This window comes from Agelaius tricolor, unplaced genomic scaffold (genome assembly GCF_023055355.1).
Source record: "Agelaius tricolor isolate 1412-34295 unplaced genomic scaffold, bAgeTri1.0.p SCAF_30, whole genome shotgun sequence".
In the NCBI taxonomy this organism is placed as follows: Eukaryota; Metazoa; Chordata; class Aves; order Passeriformes; family Icteridae; genus Agelaius; species Agelaius tricolor.
Window position 1 is genome coordinate 5,955,300 of NW_027269290.1, and position 14,173 is coordinate 5,969,472.

Genomic DNA, 14,173 nt, shown 5'->3' on the forward strand with positions numbered 1-14,173 from the left:
CAATTTCCCCTTTTCCATCCCCAGATCCTCTCCAGGGAGGCTCTGCAGCTCAGGGATGGCACAAGCAGCTGCAGCAGCAGCAGATTTCTCTCCCTCTGGAGAAAAAGCTGAAGGAGACCTGGAATCACAGAATGAAGGAGGCAGCTGAGGCTGCAGAGCTCATGGAGTGAGGAGCAAAGCTCCTGGAAGCTTCTGGAAGCAAACCCTGCACACAGCCAGGTGAGTTTGCACTCAGGGTACCATTTTTATTTTGACATAGATAGATAATTTTTTTTTTATATATTACATCATTTAAAAACAGATTTTTGTAAAAACACACACACTTTTGGTTTGGTATTTTCGCTTGTTTTTTGCAGGTCAAAGCCACCCCAGCGTGTCCCACACAGTGCAAAGGAACAACCTGTGCATTCCCCCTCTCCTCCCCCTGGAAAATCAAGGTTGGTGTCCTTGTCCCCCCCTTCCAGAGCCACCACAAAGTGTCCCCTACTGCCCTGGGGACAGCTGGGTCCTGCTGGAGCCTGGGGAGGGGACACTGCTCCGGGACAGGGAGCAGGGACAGGCTGCTCCATCCAGGATTTATCCAGGGAAAATTCACTCGGGAGGATTCATCCAGGAGGGAGAGGCTGGGATCAGAACCCGCCCTCAGATCGGCTGAGTTGGAGTAAAAAGAGGCTCAGGAGGAGGAAAAAAATAGGCTCAAAGGGAGGAAATAAATGTTCTTTGGGTTCTCAGCCCTTTTCCATGCATCAGCCTAAACTCTGGGGTGAATTCCTCGTGGAGAAATTCTCCTGGATATAAATTATCCTGGGTGAATTCTTCCTGGATGAATCCTCCTGGAGAAATTCTCCTGGATGGATCCTCCTGGATTCCTCCTGGATAAATTCCTCCTGGAGAAATTCTCCTGGATAAATTATCCTGGGTGAATTCCTACTGGATGGATCCTCCTGAATAAATCCTCCTGGATGAATTCTTCCTGGATGAATCCTCCTGGATTCTTCCTGGATGAATCCTCCTGGAGAAAACCTCCTGGATGGATCCTCCTGGATTCCTCCTGGATAAATTCTCCTGGATAATTCCTCCTGCCAGCCCAGCAATTCCCTGTCTCTGTGCCCTGCATTCCCTTCTTAGGAAACACCAGGAAATCCCCCCAGGCCCCTTTTCCCTTCCTGATTTGGGCTGGCAGGGCTGGGGCACAGTCCCAGTTCAGTCCCAGTTCAGTCCCAGTTCAGCCCTCCCAGTCCCAGTTCAGCATTCCCCCAGTCCCAGTTCAGCCCTCCCAGCCCCAGTTCAGCACCCCCAGTCCCAGTTCAAGCTTTTTTCCCCCCAGGAAGGTTGGGAGAGCTGAGGGCAGAGGGAGGAGAGGCACTGACATCCTGAGAGGCTCCTCCCTCTGCAAATCCCCTGAGAAAAACGGATAAAATGGAATTTTTCCTTTGCACAGCACCCATTGAAGAGCTCTCCCCTCTGTCCTGGGCTTCACTAAGGCTCAGTCCTTTCCCATAAATCTGAAAAAATCTCCTTTATGGCCTCACAGCTCCAAGGGGAAGCTTTAGCTGGGAAATGAGAATTAAATGAGCACCAAAAGCTCTCCCTGATCCTCTGGAGTTCCAGGAGTGTGTCTGAAGTAGCGAATTAAATCTGATTTTTATTTTTTCCAAGTCCTGCTGGACGCAACCCAAGCAGAGAACCGACGATGATTTGTCAATTAAGGAGAAAAAAAGGGAAATAACGACCGTACCCATCGTGGCCAAAAGGCTCCACCTGGTGGCGTTTGCACCCAAAAAGGAGGGGGGGAAGCACGGATCGTACTGGTTAAACTGGTTCACAGCAGAGGAAAGGCTTTAAACTCGAGGTAAAACTCGAGATTAAACTTCTCCCAAGCTGGGAGAGGAGGTGGCACGATGGGAATGGGAATTTTGTGTGGAGAAATGGACCCTGGAAGGGGACAAAGCAGCCGGGGGGCGGCACAAAACCTGAATTGTGGCCACAAAACCTGAGCACAGCCAAGTGGTGCTGCCCTGCACAACCGAGCAGGAGTGGGAATAATACAGGAAATATTTTAATGCTTTTCTCTTGAGTGCATTCCTATCGGGGAAAAGGGAACGGCCAGAAGCAAAATGCCAAGCTCAGATATGGAAGCAGGCTGAAGAAAAGTTGGTTATTCTGCTAAAAAACAAAGAGGCAGGGACAGGAGAAACGGGAGAGTTGAAAAACCCAGGCTGGTCGTGCTCAGCCTGCAAGGGGAGCAGAGGGAGGGATCCTTCATCTGCAGCTTGGGCAGGACAGGGAGCACCCAGCTGGGATCCCCTGCTCTGCAGGAATCAGGAAGGTTTGGGGTGGGAGAGAGGAGCTGGCTCACCCCAAAGCCACTCCAGCGTGGGTCAGGAACAGAACCAGGAGAAATCCCTGCCCAGAGGAGCCTGGTCCCTGCTCCAGGGATGGGCTGAGCTCCAGTGGCTCCCAGTAAGAGCCTGGGAGTCCAACTGGGGCAGGAGGAGGGCAGAGCCTCCTGCCTGTCCTGGTACCTGCAGGTTTTAGTGCTGGGGAAGCTGCTGGTGCTCCCCCAGGAACTGCAGGGCTCCAGCCAGGGGGGGGTTCATGGAAAAGGGTTGGGATTGTCCATGGAAAGGCTGGGAAAGGCTCAAAATGCTGGGAAAGGCTCAAAGCACTGGGAAAGGCTCAAAGTGCTGGGAAAGGCTCAAGTGCTGGGCTCAGGAGCAGCAGGAGGTGGAGCAGCCCCTCTGGGTTTGTCCCTGCTGGGGTTTCCTCCAGCTGGAGCAGCCAGGGCTGGGATCACCCTTGGGCACCAGGGTGGAGCTGTCAGTGATGGGGAGGGGGCTCTGCTCCTGCCCAGGGGCACAGGACCCAGCAGGGGCACACACGGGCACTGTCACACGCTGCCATTGGGGCATTGTCACACCCCTCTGCTCCTCCTGAGCAGCCAGGGATGTCCCCTCCCAGAGACACCCTATCCCAGAGATGGATAACCTATCCCAGGGATGCCCCTTCCCAGAAATGTCCCATCCCAGAGACACCCTATCCCAAAGATGTCCCATCCCAAAGCTGCCCTATCCCAGAGATGCCTCGTCCCAGAGATGTCCCATCCCAAAGATGCCCTATCCCAAGGATGTCACCATCCCAGAGACAACCTATCCCAGAGCTGTCCTCTCCCAGAGACACCCCCTCCTAGAGATGTCACCTCCCAGAGATGCCCCATCTCAAAAATGTCCCCTCCCAGAGACACTCCATCCCAGGGATGTCCCCTCCCAGAGATGCCCCATCTCAGCACCTTTTTGAGGCCTCAAACCCAACAAAGCAGAGCCCCCCCTGTCCCCAGTCCTCTCCTGGGGGTGCAGAGCCCCCAGGCCCTGCAGCAGGAGGCTCCCAGCCCCCAGCCATGCTCTCTCCTGGGGGTTCCTGGGTGTGGGGCAGAGCAGGGGGTGCTGGGTGCCCCCCTCAGGGGGTGAAGAAGCGCCGCAGCACCAGGTGCCCCAGCACCACCACCACGGCTGCCAGCAGCAGGTACTTCACATAAACATTGTCCAGGTTCTGCACGGCCTCCTGCCAGGGAGGGGACACGGGGGGGGTCAGTCCTGGCAGTGTCCTTGACCCCAAACCTCAGCCCCTGACCCCCAATCCCTGACTACTCCAGCTGTCCTGGCCCCCGTAACACAAAACCCTGCCCCAAACCTGCCCCAAACCTGCCCCCAAACCTGCCCCAAACCTGCCCCCAAAGCTGCCCCCAAACCTGCCTCAGAGCTGCCCCAAACCTGCCCCCAAAGCTGCCCTCAAACCCTGCTACCTGCCCCCAAAACTGCCCCCAAACCCACCCCCTGCCTCCAAAGCTGCCCCCAAACACATCCTCTGCCCCCAAAGCTGTCTCAAAGCTGTCCCCAAACCTGCCCCAAATATGCCCCCTGAGCTGCTCCAAACCTGCCCAGAGCTACCCCAAACCTGCCCCAGAGCTGCCCCCAGAGCTACCCCCAGAGCTACCCCAAACCTGCCCCAAACCTGCCCCAGAGCTGCCCCAAACCTGCCCAGAGCTGCCCCAAACCTGCCCAGAGCTGCCCCAGAGCTGCCCCCAAACCTGCCCAGAGCTGCCCCAGAGCTGCCTCCAAACCTGCCCCGAGCTGCCCCCAAACCTGCCCCGAGCTACCCCAAACCTGCCCAGAGCTGCCCCAGAGCTGCCCCCAAACCTGCCCAGAGCTACCCCAAACCTGCCCCAAACCTGCCCCAGAGCTGCCCCAAACCTGCCCCGAGCTGCCCCAAACCTGCCCCCAAACCTGCCCAGAGCTACCCCAAACCTGCCCCAGAGCTGCCCCCAAACCTGCCCCGAGCTGCCCCAGAGCTGCCCCAGAGCTGCCCCAAACCTGCCCCCAGAGCTGCCCCAGAGCTGCCCCCCGGGCTGCCCCTCTCACCCATCCTCCCTGCTGCACGATCCAGCGGGCGATGCGGTGCTGCAGCATGAACTCCCCGACGTAGCCCGCGATGCGGCACACGAACCCGCTGACCCCGCGCTGCCACACGTGCATGGCCAGGCGGTACCCGAAGGCCATCAGGGCGATCACGCGGCCCCAGTTGATGCCGCTCTCAAACAGGCTGCAAAAAAAAACCCCAGGTGATGCCTGAATTCCTGCCCTGAGCTCGCTGCTCGGAGCTGGCTGGGCCAGGGGAGCGCGAGCAGCGGGGTCGGCATTGAGGAAATGGCCCCAGGTTGTACCAGGAAAAGCTTAGGTTGGATATTATTGGAATTTTTTCCCTCTGGAAGGGTTGGTCAGCCTTGGAACAAGCTGGGGAATCTTGAGCAGTGCAGTCAACATTGAGGAAATGGCTGAGGAAATTTTCCAGATTGTACCAGGAAAAGCTTAGGTCGGGTATTTGGGACAATCTTTTCTCTGGAAGGGTTGGCCAGCCTTGGAACAGCTGCCTACAGCAGGGAATCTTGAGAAGTGCAGTCAAGACTGAGGAAACAGCCCCAGATTGTACCAGGAAAAGCTTAAGTTGGATATTATTGGAAATTTTCTTCTCTGGCAGGGTTGGCCAGCCTACACTGGGGAATGTTGAGCAGTACAGTCAACATTGAGGAAATGGCCCCAGATTGTACCAGGAAAAGCTTAGGTTGGATATTATTGGAATTTTTTCCCTCTGGAACGGTTGGCCAAGCTGAAGGATCTTGAGCAAAATGATCAGGATTGAGGAAACGGCCCAAAATTTTACCAGGAAAAGCTTAGGTTGGATATTATAGAAAATCTTTTCATGGGAGTTGAGAGAAGTCACTCAGAAATGGAGCTGCACTCAGAATTTTCCATGGGAATCCAAACATTCCTGGGAAAAATGTGGCCCTTCAGCAATTTGCAAATTTACCTGAGTGTGACAAGGGTTAATTTACCTGAGTGTGACCAGGACAGGGACAGGGGTTAATTTAATTTACCTGAGTGCGACAAGGGTTAATTTTCCTGAGTGTGACAAGGACAAGGACAGGGGTTAATTTACCTGTGTGTGTTGCCGCCTCAGCCAGCGCGGCTGCCAGGCCAGGGGAGCAGGAAAAGGACAGAAAGGAAGGAGTTAAACACTGGAGAAAAGAAGGAATTAGACACAAACACCGAGCAGAGGGCACAGGGACAGGGCTGTCACAGCCAGAGGTGTTTGGAGCAGTGACAGGAGCCCAGAGACCCGTCCTGCCTGACTGGGGTGGGCATTTCCCTGCAGACAGAACCCCTTGGTGTCTCCTCAATGCAAACTTCCCTGGGAAGTCCTGGCAGCAAGGTTTCCAGGTCTGTGCCCTCATCTGTCACTGTGCTTTGGGTGGCTGTCACCTGCAGGAGGCTCTGGGTGTCCCCTGCAGGCTCTGGGTGTCATCTGCAAGCTCTGGGTGTCCCCTGCAGGCTCTGGGTGTCCCCTGCAAGCTCTGGGTGTCACCTGCAGGCTCTGGGTGTCCCCTGCAGACTCTGGGTGTCCCCTGCAGGCTCTAGCAGCCCGTGAAGCAGCCCCCATACCGAGGTGTCCATGAGGACCAGCTTGGGTGGGGACTCTGAGCCACCTCATCTCGTGTGTGGCATCCTGCCCATGGCAGGGGCTCTGGGGTTGTTCCCTGGGATGTCCCAGCCTGGAGCAGGGGACAGCAGGAGCTGGTTGTGCCCTCAAGGGGCAGCTGGGACAGGCAGGGGCTGGGTGTCCCAGGGACATCCCCTGAGGGACCCCAGGTGCTGGGCAAGGCCTGGGAGGGCACAAGGACAGGAGCATTGCACAGGAGGAGAAGCAGACAGGCAGAAGACACAGGAACAACCCCGGGAAGCTCGGAGGGCTGGAGGGTGAACCTCAAACAGAGCATGGCTTTAACCAACAGCACCGACCACACCCGACCTCCCCTCCCCTTCTCCTGCAGGGGGAACCCCCAGCCCACCCCAGGAGCTCGGAGGCTTTACCTGGAGGCAATTTTGGTGAAGTGCTTGTAGGCGTTGTCGCGGGTGGGCTGCAGGCTCTCCAGCATGGTGCGGAACTCGGCGTCGTAGCGCTCGTAGATGTCGTCCCCGATGATGGCCAGGCGCCGCCCCACCTGGCTGCCCGTGCTGGGGGGCACAGGGCGAGTCAGGCCAGGCTCTGGAGCACGGCCTGGCTCGTGGGGAGGGGTAGGAGCAGGGATTCACCTCGCCAGGTTCTGCTGGATCTGCTCGATCTCGGGGTCGGGCGGCAGCTCCGCGCCGCGCTCCTGGCGCTCCTGCTGGTAGCGGTAGAAGGCGTAGCTGCGGAACACCTCCTCAGCCTCCTTTGCCACGTGGCCTTCTGCAGGGCCAGAGGGACAGAGAGCAGGCCATCTCTCTCCATTCTCAGGTTTGGAAGAGAGACATTCCCACAGAACCTCCTCCAGACCCACACAGGCCACCACAGAACCTTCTCCAGACCCACACAGGTGTCCCTACACCCACAGAACCTTCTCCAGACCCACACAGGTGTCCCTACACCCACAGAACCTTCTCCAGACACACACAGGTGTCCCTACACCCACAGAACCTTCTCCAGACTCACACACGTGTCTCTGCACCCTCACAACCCTCTCCAGAGCACCTTCTCAGCCTCCTCTGCCACGCGGCCTTCTGAAGGGCCAGCAGGGACAAAGCTCAGGGCACAATGCTCATCTCTCTCCATTCTCAGGTTTGGAAGAGGCCATTTCCACAGAACCTCCTCCAGACTCACACATGTCACCACAGAACCTTCTCCAGACACACACAGGTGTCCTACACCCACAGAACCATCTCCAGACCCACACATTTGTCCTTGTCTCCATACAACCGTCTCCAGACCAACATGTGTATCCCTGTCCCCACACAACCCTCTCCAAACCCATACAGGTGTCCCTACACCCACAGAACCTTCTCCAGACCCACATGTGGCCCAGTTCCCACAGAACCTTCTCCAGACCCACACATGTCCCCACACACCCCTTTCCAGACCCACACAGGTGTCCCTGTCCCCACACTGCTCAGGGACACAGCCAGGAGCAGCGTCCCTGCCCCAGGGAGCATTTCAGCCCCACAGTGACAGATCCCTCAGCACACACATTCCACAGCTCCAGGGAAAGTCCCCACGGGATGTCCTGGATTAGAGCTCGGTTTGAGCTGCTCCACAAGCCCCTGGAGAGGGACAGTGGCTCCCACAGCCCCACTGAGTGACCCCACAGGGACCAGGAGCACCAAACGCTGTCCCACCATCCCAGAAATCCCAGAAATCCAGACTGGCCACGCAGCTCTCCAGAATCTGCATTTCCATCCTGAGATCTTTCTGCCCAGGGCTGGGAAGTGAGGGCACAGCTGTGCTGGCAGTGCTGCCCCACAAACCCCATCCCCAAACCTCAAACCACACCAAACCCTCCTCACAGGCTTTGCCAGCTGCTCCCTGTCCTGGCTGGACCTGCTGTGCCCGGGTGACACCAGCAGAGCCAAAGGGAAAGGACAGCTCCTGTCACTTTTCCAGGGGTTATTTTCTGTTTCCAGAGAGGGGTTTGTTTGGTGGCAAACCTCCAGGTTTCCCCTCTCTTTCACTTTTTCAGAACTGTAGTGTCTGACATTCCAAGGGGAGAGCAAGAAAATGAAACCAACTTGAGTCAGAGCTGCAGGAAGTGAAGGGCAAAATACTCAGCCAGACACAAGAGGAAAGGAAATCTCTGCACCAAAACAAAAATATCGATGGAGCTATTTTTCAGAACAGGACAGGAGGACACATTCCCCCTTCCCACAGCTGCTATTCCCATTGGGATTTTCATGGGATCTCTCCCACCCAAGGGATCTGCATCGGGGTTTGCCTGGTGGGTTCCCAGCGCCAGCAGTGCCACGGGGAGGTTTGGAGCTGCTCAGGGATCTCTGGAAGGGAGGAACTGCTCCATGTCTGCTCCATGTCTGCTCTGTGTGTGATTTACCCTCCTCACGTGCCCAGCAGCACCAGGAGTCCCCGTGCCCCACCCTTCACCCGCTGAGGGCTTTTCCTGCCAGCCCATTCCCAGTTTCACCCATGAACCAGGGCAGGGCTGGGCTGGGCTCACATGGGGACAGTGGCCCTGCTCCCAGCCTGTCACCACTGCCCTGCCAGGGCACACAGGACCTGGTGTCACCCCAAGGCCACCCAGACTGCCTGAGATCTGTGTTTTCCTCTGTGATTTCAAGCCCAAACACCCCCCACTCTCTCATGCTCGGGGAAGGAAAGGCACAACACCAGACAGCTCCCAGCACTTTGTTCTCTCCGTGCCTCCGATCCCACCTTGCTGCCCACCCTGACCACCCAATGCCAAGCACACAATCCTTGGTTATTTTGGGTGGAAAATAACAAAAGAACCTCAAACCTCGCCCTGTTCCACCCAGGGACACCTCCCTCTAGAGCAGGATGCTCCGAGCCCCCGGCATGTCCCAAAAGCGCTGAGCACCTCCCGGCTCAATCCCGCTCCTTACAGAGCTGATCTGTTACCCCAGCCTTGCAAAAAGCCCTGGGGACAGGAAATCCCAACCTTGCCAAAGGAACACAGCAGGGAAATGAATTAAAAACCAAAGGTTTGGAGAGGAGGGGAGCACCCAGAGCCCCCCAGAACCCTTTACCTGAGCTGAGGCCGTGGCTCCCCCGGCGTCCCTCATTCCCCTCATTCCCCTCATTCCCTGAGGCCATTGCAGAGCGATCTGGGGATGGCAGCTTCACCTGGAAGGGGGATGGAGATGGTGAGTGCCTGGAGGAGCCCTGTGGTCCCTCACAGCCCGAGGATCAGCGCGCTCTGATTTTGGATCAGCGCGCTCTGGTTTTATCTCTGCCAGGGCTGGCTCCGCCCTTGCAGCGCACTCATTCTGTACCCACAGCAGGAGTTGGAGTGCACTGACTTCCCCGATTTCCCTTTCTACGATTTCCCTTTCTACAAGGGAATCTCATTGCTGATGTCATCTTTTGTCACTAAAAGAGACCTCACACCACTAATGGACTTCCCTACTGCTTCCAAAAGCTGTGGGCTGTACCAGCTCCTCCACAGCCCAGAGCACAGAGCTTTCCAAAAGTCCAGAAAAAAAATTCCAGCAGCTCTGAGGCTCCCTGGCTTGCGACCACACTGAGCTGCCTGATAACATCTTCAGGAGATGAGCCCTGATTTCCTCCAGGACTCCAATTTCCTCTAATCCCCTTTGTTCTTTACATTTCCCCTCTCAGAAAATAAGAAAATTAAATAAATGGGAACTAAACACAAAGCTCATCTTTTCCCTGAAGCTCACAGGTGTCCTAAACCTGCAGTTCAGGGCTCATCAGAGCTCCTTGAGGCCACAAAGTTCCTGTCAGAATAAATGGGATCAGGGCAGCTCCTTGCTGCTGTCTGACATTCCAGAGCACATTCCCAGCCCTCACTTCCACAGGGCTGAGCCAGGGGTTTTCCTCATCTGCACCAAGCCTGAAACACAATTCCTGACACCCCAAAATCTAAATTGCATCCTGGACAAAAATAAAGAAGTGCTGGGTAGGGATAAATAACCACCCATGGGTATGGGAGAAGTGCACAAGGTGGTTCAAGCTCATGGCTTCACACTGGAGATTGTTCAGAAGGAAAAAGAAAAGGGAGGCAGGAAGTACAGCTCATTTCTGTGGGATGGGGCCTGAAGTGCAAAGCTGGGAGAACCACGAGGTCCTGCACAGCTGCACAGGGGCCTGAGCCTAGTGGCCAGGATGGAAATGCTGATTTTTCCTACACTCTGATGATGGGAGGACAGGATTGCCCCCTTCCTCCCCAAATTCAAACATCCCCATCCAAGGCAGAGCTGAGAACGCAATGAGGATCATCAGCTGGGACCAGGGGTAAATCCCTGGCGAGAGCTGCTGGCCACTGGCTTAGATCAGCTGCAGAGCTGCCTCTCCTGGCTCTCAGAATCACAGAATTCCTTGTCCTGGGATGTGCAGATCCCCTGGGATGGTGCAAATCCCTTGGGATGGTGCAGATCCCTTGGGATGGTGCAGATCCCTTGGATGGTGTCCATGCTTTGGGGTGGTGCAGATCCCCTGGATGGTGTCCATCTCCTCCACTCAGGAGCTTCCTGTGCTTCCCCCTCTGCCATCCCAGCCCGTGGCCGAGCCCTCCTGCCCTGGGAGGACTCAGAGCTGTTCCCAAGCTGGGAGCAGCTCCTTGGAGCTGTGGGAACGGTGGGAATCTCCTCTGTACCCCGCAGTGCCACTGCTCGGGTGGCACAGGATGCTGGGCAGGGTGTGGGTGCACACAGCAAAGAGCTCAGGAGCCTCTGGAGCTTCTCCAGCTCAGCCTGTGGGGCAGAGGGCTGTGCCCACAGTGACCCAGGGCTGCCCAGGGGTGACTGACAGGGACTTTTCCTGCCTGGGATGAGTGAGTGAGGAGCGAGGACTTCCTGGAGCTGCCTGTGCAGCACTGGAACCGACCCAGAGGCAGATGACTCACGATTTTCAACTTGAGTTTTATTTCTGAAGCCCTGCAGTCTCTTTTGGTTTTGGTTTCCTTCTGGGCCCTGGCCGCGCCGTTTTCTCTGTCACACGTGATGCTGCAGCCCTGTCACTGCTGTCATCACCCTCTGCCGGCCCCAAATGCCCATGTGGACTCCCAAAAGAGTTCACTGCCCATCTCTGCAGGGCTCAGAGTGCCCCAGGCCATCCTCTCCAGCTTCCAGAGCTGCTGCCCGTGCTCCTCCTGCTTCCCAGCTTCCCCATTCCCCCTTTGTTACTGGAACAAGGGTGTGAACCAGGAGGTGACACCCAAACACCCAGGACAGCCTGGGGCTGCAGGAAATGAAAACCCTCCAAGATCTGAGTCAGGGCTCAAGGGAAGGTCTCAGGGGAGCTGCAGGGTCTCATCCACCCTACAAGGGCCCTGTAGGAGGCTGCAAGGGGTTAAAAGCAGCTGCAATCCCTATATCTGAGCCCAGCCACGGGGCTCTGGAATCACCTCCTGAAATGTTATGAATGCCATGAAATTGATGGAGAATCCCCTGGGATGAGCCTTGGCAGTGATCCCTGCAGGCCAGAGCTCCCACAGGATCCCTGACCCCATCCCTGCCCGGCCGCTCCTGCCCCTGCCCCAGGGCAGCAAAATTTGGGCAGTTTGGGGCCATTTGGGGGTTGCCCAGTTCAGTGGTTGAACAGTTTGGGGCCATTTGCCCAGTTTGGTGGTTGCCCAGTTTGAGGGTTGCCCAGTTTGGGGGTTGCCCAGTTTGGTGTTTACCCAGTTCAGTGTTTACCCAGTTTGAGGGTTGCCCAATTCAGTGTTTGCCCAGTTTGGGGGTTGCCCAGTTTGAGAGTTGCACAGTTCAGTGGTTGAACAGTTTGGGGGTCGCACAGTTTGGGAGTTGCCCAGTTTGAGGGTTGCCCAGCTCAGTGGTTGAACAGTTTGGGGGTCGCACAGTTTGAGGGTTGCCCAATTCAGTGTTTACCCAGTTTGGGGGTCGCACAGTTTGGGAGTTGCCCAGTTCGGGGTCTGCTCACCCAGCACCCAGTGTGGGCACAGGACCCCCAGCATCCACCCAGCCAAGGTCACCCCCAAACCGTGCCCGGGGGTCCCTGCGGGGCCAGCACAGCCACAGGCGCCGTGTCCGGGTCACCGCCCGGGCGTGGCGGGACGGGTGTCACCCGATCCCCAGCGGGCACAGCTCTGCCCACCGGTGTCCCCTGCCTACCGGTGTCCCCTGCCCTGAGCCCTGTGGGCGCTGTGAGACTGATGCCGCGGGCACCGTCCCCCCCCCCGGCTAGAGAAAATTCGGTGAAACAGAAAATTCCCTTTTTGGGGCAGCCCGGAGCGGGACCTCCAGCCCTGGCCCGGGGGTTTCTCACTTTGTCCCTGTCCCCCCTCCCGCAGCCCGCACTGCCGCTCCATCCCTGCCCATGCCGGCCGGGCCCGGAGAACGGGGAGAACCCAGGCCCCATGCCAGGAGAGTCTGGGGAGGGGGAAATGGGGGCAAAACCCCACTCACCGCGGGTCGGGATATCCCGGGAGCTACCGCATCCCTGCCGGGGTCTGCTCCATCCCTCCGGCCGCCTCCCTTCCTGCCTCCTGCCCGGGCAAAGGAAGCGCGCGGGGCCGAGGAGGAGGAGGGAAAAGAAGAAGAGGAAAAAAAAAAATCAAGTAGAAACCCAACCCCAATGACCATAGATAGAGCCGCGCTTTATTCAGATTTATTCAGCTCCCTCTAGAGGCACCAACCCCCGAGCTCCGGGGGATTTTTTGGGGGGGTTCTGGGGTTTCCTCGGGGGAAGCTGAAGCATCTCGCGGTCCCTTGGGGGGCTTGGGGGGTGCCGAGTGCTGGGCTGGTACCGCACACTCCGTGCCACCCTCGGAGATTCTCCCTCCCGGACATCCTCGGCTCCTCCCTGGCTTCTCCAGGAGCTTTTCCTTAAGGTTGCACCTTAAATTCCTCCTCCTCTACCAGGTTCCCCAACCCAGAGCCCGGTTAAAGTAACGACTTGAGAGTTGATTTTTCCTGGGAGGGAAACTTGTGTCGATCCAAAGGGAAAAAAAAAAAAAAAACCAAAACAAAATCCCCGGTGTCAGAGGTGGCTCCCACCAAGCGCCTCAGGGAATTCGAAATCCGCGGAGATTTTGGGGAAATCGCAGCAGCTCGAGAGAGAGATTCGGCCCTGGAGGGTTCACAATCTGCCCGAGCGTATCCTGTCCTCCTCGGGCCGCTGCCAGGGCGGCTGCCGGGGCTGGCGAATGCCAGATAAGCAGCGGAGCTTTGGGGCTGGGCAGAGCCCGAGTGCCGATTATCTCATCTCCCGCCCGGCAGGAGCGCTCTGAGCGCCCTGCAGGATCTGCTCTGCCCCGGGATTTTTGGGATTCTTGCCTGGAATGGGTCCCTTGGCTTTGGAACAGCTGGAATATGAGGATCCTCTCTCAGCCATTCCTGAGAGAAGTTGAATTCCCACAGAGGGAGAGGAGGTGACAGCTCGGAGGAGTCGCTGTCCTTTTGTTTTGGGCTTGTTTTGGTCAGCTGAAGGTGCAGGGCCCCCAAAAGCAGAGGTGCCCCCAGGGAAGGGGCTCTGGAACATGAGCAGACAGCAAAGGGCTTCAGGTGAGGTGGGTGAGAGGATGGGGAGAGTGGGGGATGCTCTGAGGAGGGTCCCAGGCCTTGGAAAAGGTGTAAGGATGGAGAAGCAGGAGCAAAACTGATCCCAGCTCTGCCCTGTTAGTGGCTGTGGCTTCCCAGGGGTGTCCTGGAGGTTCCTCCATCCCTCCCAGCTGAGGAGGGAACAACCTTGGGCTGGTGCTGAGGAGGGTCCCAGTGCCCCCGGGCCTTGGAAAAGGTGTAAGGATGGAGAAGCAGGAGCAAAACTGATCCCAGCTCTGCCCTGGCACCCCAGGGGTGTCCTGGAGGTTCATCCATCCCTCCCAGCTGAGGAGGGAATAACCTTGGGATGTGCTGGTCAGGTGTGGGCAGCCCTTGGCTTTTGGGAGTGCTTGGCCCATGGGTGCCAGGGTCTGTCCCGTGCCACGGAGCATTCCAGGAGCTCTGGGTGATGAAATGGCCCCAGGAGGGGGAAAGGTGGGAGAAGAGGGAAAGGTTTTTTCCCCAGCTCAGCTGCTGGTGTCAGTTCCATCAGAAGGGAGCTGCTGGACACTGTCAGCACTGACATCATCCCTGCCCGGCTCTGTTTCCACTGCAGGCTCCTGCCCCGAGGAATGGGATGGGAAGGGAGGAGCTGC

General features: G+C 57.3%; 1 protein-coding gene across 4 annotated transcripts; it reads right to left on the reverse strand.

Moving 5' to 3' along the window:
• Nucleotides 1-302: 302 nt before the first annotated feature.
• Nucleotides 303-12,593, reverse strand: BAK1 (BCL2 antagonist/killer 1). 4 transcript variants are annotated; one of them, XR_011682831.1, is made up of 7 exons: nucleotides 12,444-12,593; nucleotides 9,084-9,180; nucleotides 6,648-6,783; nucleotides 6,426-6,569; nucleotides 4,419-4,599; nucleotides 1,024-3,561; nucleotides 303-844 (listed from the first exon to the last, which is right to left on the reverse strand). XR_011682831.1 is itself a non-coding variant. In XM_071449983.1 (6 exons), exons 2-6 carry the CDS (start codon nucleotides 9,148-9,150, stop codon nucleotides 3,457-3,459), a joined length of 633 nt encoding a protein of 210 aa, XP_071306084.1. In that variant the 5' UTR covers nucleotides 9,151-9,180; nucleotides 12,444-12,593; the 3' UTR covers nucleotides 303-3,456. The 4 variants fall into 4 exon arrangements, 1 of the variants encoding a protein (XP_071306084.1); XR_011682830.1 differs by having other exon boundaries at nucleotides 303-872; XR_011682829.1 differs by having other exon boundaries at nucleotides 303-955.
• Nucleotides 12,594-14,173: the final 1,580 nt, after the last annotated feature.

Coding starts and splice junctions, on each gene's coding strand:
- BAK1 (XM_071449983.1), bottom strand. CDS start 9,150: ATGGCCTCAGGGAATGAGGGGAATGAGGGGAATGAGGGACGCCGGGGG. Junction 6,570..6,647: donor ATCCAGCAGAACCTGGCGAG/GTGAATCCCTGC, acceptor TGTGCCCCCCAG/CACGGGCAGCCAGGTGGGGC. Junction 3,562..4,418: donor TCGTGCAGCAGGGAGGATGG/GTGAGAGGGGCA, acceptor CCTCCCTGGCAG/GAGGCCGTGCAGAACCTGGA.